The sequence below is a fragment of the Cebus imitator genome, unplaced genomic scaffold, assembly GCF_001604975.1.
Source record: "Cebus imitator isolate Cc_AM_T3 unplaced genomic scaffold, Cebus_imitator-1.0 Scaffold287, whole genome shotgun sequence".
Lineage (NCBI taxonomy): Eukaryota > Metazoa > Chordata > Mammalia > Primates > Cebidae > Cebus > Cebus imitator.
Genome location: NW_016107602.1, coordinates 462,808 through 470,135, shown reverse-complemented (window position 1 = coordinate 470,135; position 7,328 = coordinate 462,808). Strand labels below are relative to the sequence as shown.

Genomic DNA, 7,328 nt, shown 5'->3' with positions numbered 1-7,328 from the left:
CTTTTTTTCTTTCTTCTTTCTCTTTTCTTTTTTTCCTTCTTTTTTTCTTTCTCTCTCTCTTTCTTTTCTTTCTTTCCTTTTTTGTTTTTGAGATGGAGTCTTGCTCTGTTGTCCAGGCTGGAGTGCAGTGGTGCAGTTTTGGCTCACTGCAACCTCTGCCTGCTGGGTTCAAGCAATTCTCCAGCCTCAGCCTCCCATGTAGCTGGGACTACAGGCATGCACTGCCATGCCCAGCTAATTTTTTGTATTTTTAGTAGAGACAGGGTTTCACCATGTTGGCCAGGCTGGTCTCGAATTCCTGACCTCGTGATCCACCTGCATTGGCCTCCCAAAGCTCTGAGATTATAGGCATGAGCCATCATGCCCAGCTTGATTTTTCCCTTTTTCTAATGAATTATATTGTAATAAAATCTAGCAAAATCCCTAAAATACTCAAAAGCAAGACTGATAGTTACTTTTGGGATATTGAGCCTGATTATTTCCCTGTGTGAAGATATTCTTGTTTTATTATTTGCTTAAGGGAACAATCAAATGAATTTAGAGGCAGTTTCTTGTCTTATTCTATAAAATAATGAAAGTTAGGTTTCCAGTGGATGTGGGGAATGCTTTCCTGCATGTGTGTGCACATGTGCTGTATGCGTAAATACAAAGTATAGTTGAAAAATATAAATCTTGATTTGAACACGTCGTTGTTTTGAAACCAGTTAATTGCTTGTAGGAAAGATTGGTTAGATTGAACCATATCAGTTGTTTTGGAATTAAATATTTTTCCCTGCAGAATTCAGCTTTTCACTACCCTTCTTTTTCCTCTAAACAAGCCTGGGTGTTGGGAAACCCTTGCTGGCCTGCTGTTTTTGCCTAAAGCAGAACGAATGCCCACTTCTGAGGTTTAGAGCTGTGTAAGCAGATTGTATATCGCTATGGAAAATCTACACAGCTCTATCTGGCTGAAACACTCTAGAAGAGGATTTCAGTCCCCTGTCCTGACAGAGCAAAAGGTTTTTCTCGGTATCTTGCTGCAGGTAGAGACTCTGATAATAGCTAAGCAATTCTCCAAAAGTGCCTGATTTGGAATCCATGCCAGAAGAAGAGAAAGAAAAAGACTTTCCCCTGCATCCGAGGTTTTCAAAGTCCTGGGCTAGAAAGGGAGGTTTCAGGTGCACACTGCTTTTCTTGAACATTCTAGTTACAGAAGGAAAATATATCTTCTCCTGGTATTTCTTATGAAAATATTATAGAAGCTGTAATGACTGTGCTTACTTTTTAAGAAAAAGGAAGTATTAGCATATGGATAGATTTTAGTTTTTTTTTTTTTTGAGACAGAGTCTTGCTCTGTCACCCAGGCTGGAGTGCAGTGGCACGATCTTGGCTCACTGAAGCCTCTGCCTTCTGGGTTTTAGGAGTTCTCCCTGCCTCAACTTCCTGAGTAGCTGGGATTACAGTCGCCCAATGTCCATCCCTGGCTAATTTTTGTAATTTTTAGTAGAGACTGGGTTTTGCTGTGTTGGCCAGGCTGGTCTTGAACTCCTGACCTCAGGTGATCCACCCACCTTGGCCTCCCAAAGTACTGGGATTACAGGTGTGGGCCACTGTGTGCGGCCAATTTTAGCTTCTTAGATAACCTATAAATAACTAATGGAGTGAATTTGGGCTGTTAAAAAGCCAATCTGGGCAATTCATAGCTTTTCAAATTAACTCTCTTCCTTCTCATTTCCTCCTGAGATCTATTCTTTTTAAGGATAGAAATAATATCTTTTTATGTATATCTATACCCAGCTTGTGGGGGTGGGCTTAACCTATTGTCAATAAAAATCTATGTTACAAGCAACCCAAATGCAATGAGATCGGTTAAAAGGTCTTTCAGAATGGATAAGACCAATCTTTTTTTCCATTTAGAACTAATATACAAGGCTGTTGGACTTGATTGCTTATGTGAAATTATATTTCTTCCCTGTGGGCATAGAGAGTGAGTTAGAAAATCACTCACCATGAGTAGAAATCAGAAAAAAGCTTGCTGAGTTGAAAGTGGTGATGAAGAGTACCCTGGGTGGCAAACATCAGACTGGCAATGCGGTATTCTGTCTTGAATTTGTTGATGGCTTTTATGGTTAATAATTGGAAACCTAATTGTTGTTGTTATTATTATTATTTTGATGTCTGCCAACTTTAATGGGCCGTCTCAACTTAAAGAGGTTTGGAGTTACTTTGTCTAAAGCTGCGTTGTTCAGTATAGTAGCCACTAGCTACATGTGGCCATTAAAATTAAAATTAAGGAAAATTCAAAACTCAGTTCTTCATCTCACTAGCCTCTTGACAAATGGTCAGTGGTCTTACATAACTTGTGGCTACTTTATTTGACAGTGGTGGTCTAGAGGTTTGAAAAAAATAAAAAAAAGTCTTTATAGGCTCTTGCCTGCCCATGCTTTGTTACTTTGCTTATAAAGAGGTGAAAAACTAAATGATATATAAGCTGTTTACTCCATAATATCGAAACCAAAATGAAGATTAGATTAATTGGTGCAAGACCATAAGTAAAGTTCTACCATTTTGAGCCTTGAATGGGCGAGTTCTTTTACTCCAAAGACTGTTCATTTGGGTGTTGGGATTTTGTGATTGTGAACAGCATAATACAAACTTGAAGCCTTATCTGGTATTCCGTTTCCTTCTAGCAACATTCCCCACACCAAGAGAAATTTCATACTTTCTCCAGATCTTTGTAATGTGAATTGAACAAACAGAAAATAGAGTGGAAAATTGAGGTGGCTGCCATCTTCTTTCTCATTTTTGAATAGCTTAGATCATTCAGTCATTCAACTGGTCTACATTGAACACATACTATTTGCCTGGTACCAAGGTAGGCATAAATAAGGCATGGCCCCTACCTTCAAGGAACTGAGAGCTTAGAATGATAAATAGACATGTAAAGCAATAATTATAATGCAATTAGGTAAGTATATTAATAGAATTATAACTATGGATATAAGGTATTGATATACAAGTAAATACAGATGAATGTTTTTGGACTTAAATGGTTTATTTCTAGGTTTTTATGTTGGAATTATTTTGTTTCTTCCACTTGCTGAAAAAAATAAGAACTCAGCAGTCAGGTTCTTCTACAGAACCTGCTATACTTTGGTTCAGTGTTGAGGGAGCAGAGCTGTGAGTATGGAGCTTTTTGGAGCCAGTTGGAAGCCACAAGTGTGTGTATGTGGAGTGAGTGGGCCTGCCCACGTGCTTGGTGTGTGATGGGTGTCCCCAGTCACGGCCTCTCCATGTCTCTCCAGCTCTCTGCGCCATTGTTGCCACCATCTGGTTCCCTGTGTGTGCCCACCGTGAGACCACCATCGTGAGCTTTGGCTACTCCCTGTATGCAGGCTGGATCGGTGCTGTGCTGTGCCTCGTGGGCGGCTGTGTCATTCTCTGCTGCGCTGGAGATGCCCAGGCCTTTGGTGAAAACCCTTTCTACTACTCTTCGGGCTCCAGCTCCCCGACTCATGCCAAGAGTGCCCACGTATAAGAGGGCTGCTCGGCTGCCCACAGAGGTGCTGTGATGCTGGGCTCAGGGCCCTAGGTTTGCTTGTTGCAGTCAGGGGAAGCCCACTCCTCTGCCAGGCTCTAAAGCCAAAGGTCTAGAAAAGCATTCTGTCTGGCATTTTGTAGTCTTAACTTCTCCCCCTCTCCCCCATCTTTTGGTTGCCTTAGAAGAAATCTCTAGCTCAGATAATGCCCATACATTTTTCTCATGGTGTTGCCCACTGTTAGCTCTTTTCTTGGCCATTCATTTGCTGTTTATTAAAAAATATATATATTTTGTTTCTTTAAATTTCAAATGTCTTGCAAACATCACTGAGTTAGGTGGGGGTGGGGAAGAGAAATACAGGACACTTCTTTTTTTTTAAACAGGGTCTCACTCTGTTGCTTAGACTGGAGTGCAGTGGTGTGACCTTGACTCACTGTAGCCTCAACCTCGTGGCTCAAGTGATCCTCGTGCCTCAGCCTCCTAAGTAGCTGGGACTGCAGGCATCCACCATGACATTCAGCTAATTTTTAAGTGTTTTTGTAGAGAGGAGGGCTCCCTATGTTGCCCAGGTTGATCTTGAACTCCTGGATTCAAGGTGTCCTCTGCCTCGGCCTCCCAAAGTGTTGGGATTGTAGAAGTGAGCCACCGCACCCGGCCAAGACACTTTTCAAACTGATAACAGATGACAATGGGAGCCTCATAAAGATGCCTTTTGTTTTCTCCCTACTCTCCGGTTCTAAGGTCATTTACTTGTAAGAGACAGAAAAAGATGGCAATGGGGACATGGGACGGGGGAGGGAGGGGAATAGTGGAACTTTCTTTCCTCAGGAAAGTTTCCCTTTTGTAAGTTGAGGGCCAGGGATAGGGATATTTTTTAGTTTGTGATTTTACATTTATCTGTACATACTTTTTCAAGATCGATCATTTTTATAACCATGGTTTTCCTGAAATCCTCAATTCATCAATATGAAGGAAATGAACCACGTAGACTTTATGCAATAAATAACAGTACAAGTGAGTATAACTTTAACTGATGTTCCACACCACATTTTTGATTTCAGGTTTGTATGATGCAGTTTTTAATCATACGTCTTCATATGCTTCAAACTAACACATTTTTAAAGCTTTCCCCCACTTTTCTCTCTATTTGCATTGTTAGCCATGTTGTTTAACATAAATTGTACTGTTGAATTTGGCTTTACGGGTGTAAACACTGATGGTATATCAGTATCTGAGACCCCAAACTCTCCAAATACTGATGGTGCATTTTATTCTTTAAGTGAAATCTGTGCAATAAAATAACAGACTGTCTGCAAAACTGGCCTTTAATCTCCTGTTGTATCCAGATGTATCATTATTGATTTAAAAAAATCTCATTAATCTCTACTGGTAATTTATAGGGAACCTGATCAGTGATCTAAGAACAAGTGATTCTGCATTGCCTTGGATAATTAAAAAGTTATATTTTATTCACTGTATCGTGGTGGTAGTTTGTGGTCATGTAAACATAACCTTGATGCTCTCTAGGTTTCTTAAGTGGGGTGGCTTTATGGCATCTTTAATTCAGCGATCAATGGGCAGCAATCAGAAACAAAGTTCTTGGTATTATGTAGTTAATGTCCTTTATCTACTTTGAACACTTAGTAAAGGAATTGATTGGCTAGGTATAAAAGGAGAATTAAAGAAACCTATTTTATTGGATCTTTAAGTAATAATACCTAAATGCATTTCATTCAAACATGTAGATTTTTGGACATTTTGGACAAAGACACATTGAGTTGGTTTTTATTCATTTTCTTTTCCAGAAACTCTGTCAAGTTATGGGCCGGTCTAAGAAAACATGTTACAATCTATTTTGTCAGACTTCTTCCAAATAAAATTCTAATTGTATTAGCTGATACTGTAATAATTGGCAAACATTTCCTCTTTGGAAATACCAATTTGGGCTAGTCATTTTGCAGAAATTTGTGTAGTTTTCATTATAGCCTGGTGGAAACTATTTCTAAATTGCTTATAAAAGACACTTTTTTTTTGTTTGTTTTTTTGACTTAGAGTCTTGCTCTGTCATCCAGGCTGGAGAGCAGTGGTGTGATCTTGGCTCACTGCAACCTCCACCCCTTGGGTTCAAGCAATTCTTGTGCCTCAGCCTCCCAAGTAGCTGGGACTACAGGTGCATGCCAGCAGACCTGGCTAATTTTTGTATTTTTAGTAGAGACAGGGTTTTGCCATGTTGGTGTTGGCTGGGCTGGTGTGGAACTCCTGGCCTTAGTGATCCTCCTGCATCGGCTTCCCAAAGTGCTGGGATTATAGGTGTGAGCCGCAGCGCCAGACCATAGAAGACAATTTTTATGTTAACTAAAATATTTGCTTAGCTATAATATAGTTTTTATAAGGATAAAAGTCATGTGACTACATTGGAGGACCCTCCCTATCTCATAAAATCTTGTCAGGGTACTCTTGCAGCACATCTCAATTTATACCAGCCACGTTTCAAGTGTTCAGTAGCCACATGTGACTGGAGGCTTTTGGATTGGACAGCTTTTGAATTGGACTGTTCAGTTCTGTTCCACTGAGACAGATGCTGTGGAACAACAGGTTCTGTTTCAGTAACCCTCAAGAGGAATTCAGTCTTGATGATCTTATCTGTTCTCATTAGAGTCCCCTGAGAACTTGGTAATTATAATTTATTGAAGAATTATAATAAATCTTCACCTAGGTGAAGACAGTGACCCCCAATCACATGTAAAATGGCAGACTTAAAGTACTCTGCCTAAGTAACAGGGCAAAGGGAATTCTTGCTATTGAGACCTGTTTGTATTAGGAGCTTCATACATTTAATCCTCCCCATGATCCCCATTTTATAGATGAGAAAAATAGTATGTGGAGAGTTTAGGTTGTCAAGATCATATAGCCACTATGTAAATGAAAAGGGATTTAAGTCTATGTAACTCTAAAGCCTGAATTCTCCAATTTAAGAATCATAGCTAGGGCTGGGCACAGTGGCTCACATCGGTAATCCTAGCATTTTGGGAGGCTGAAGTGGGTGGATTGCCTGAGCTCAGGAGTTTGAGACCAACCTGGGCAAGAAACCCCATCTCTACTAAAATACAAAAGAAATTAACCAGGCGTGGTGGTGTGTGCCTGTAGTCCCAGCTACTCGGGAGGCTGAGGCAGGAGAATTGCTTGAACCCGGGAGGCAGAGATTGCAGTGAGTCGAGATTGCGCCACTGCACTCCAGCCTGGGCAACAGAGTGACTCACACCTGTAATCCCAGCACTTTGGGAGGCTGAGGTGGGCAGATCGCTAGCACCCAGGAGTTTGAGAACAGCCTGGGCAACATAGCAAGACTTTGTCTCTACAGAAAAAAAAAAAAAGAAAAAAAAAAGAAAAAAAAATTATGGCTAGGTAATCAAGTAAACTTGAGCTCCACTCCCTTCATTAGGGTGGGAAGCCAAGAATCTGCGTTGTTGTGAACCCTCAGAGATTCTTATAAGGTGCTCCCCACACATTTTGAGAAACAGCAAACAAAAGAACTTCTTTCTCATGCCTTTCTGTAAGTGCAGCTCATGTCCTCCCTGACTCCTCTCTGATGGTCATTGGAGATGAGATGATTTCGAGAGCCACACTATGCTTCGCCCTCTCTCTTTATCCTGTTCTGAAGAGACATCATGCAGGAAATTTTTGGTTTGAAAATGAACCAGTCCGGTTCATGCTTTCCAAGAATTTGATAGAATCCAAATTGGAGAGAAAAGAATGTTTCAAGGGTATCTCTGAATCTAGGGATGTTAGTTACAATGACAGTAATAAA

The 7,328-nt window shown here is 40.5% G+C and overlaps 1 protein-coding gene across 2 annotated transcripts in view; it reads left to right on the top strand.

Annotated features, from left to right (window-relative positions):
- The window catches only part of CLDN11 (claudin 11), an 18,348-nt gene extending 13,361 nt beyond the window's left edge, over nt 1–4,987 (top strand). For both annotated transcript variants that reach the window (XM_017501968.1, XM_037729028.1), the window contains exon 3: nt 3,285–4,987. In XM_017501968.1, the coding sequence (XP_017357457.1) occupies nt 3,285–3,517 (233 nt within the window). In that variant the 3' untranslated portion in view covers nt 3,518–4,987. The remainder of the gene's footprint in view (nt 1–3,284) is intronic.
- The last annotated feature ends 2,341 nt before the right edge of the window (nt 4,988–7,328 follow it).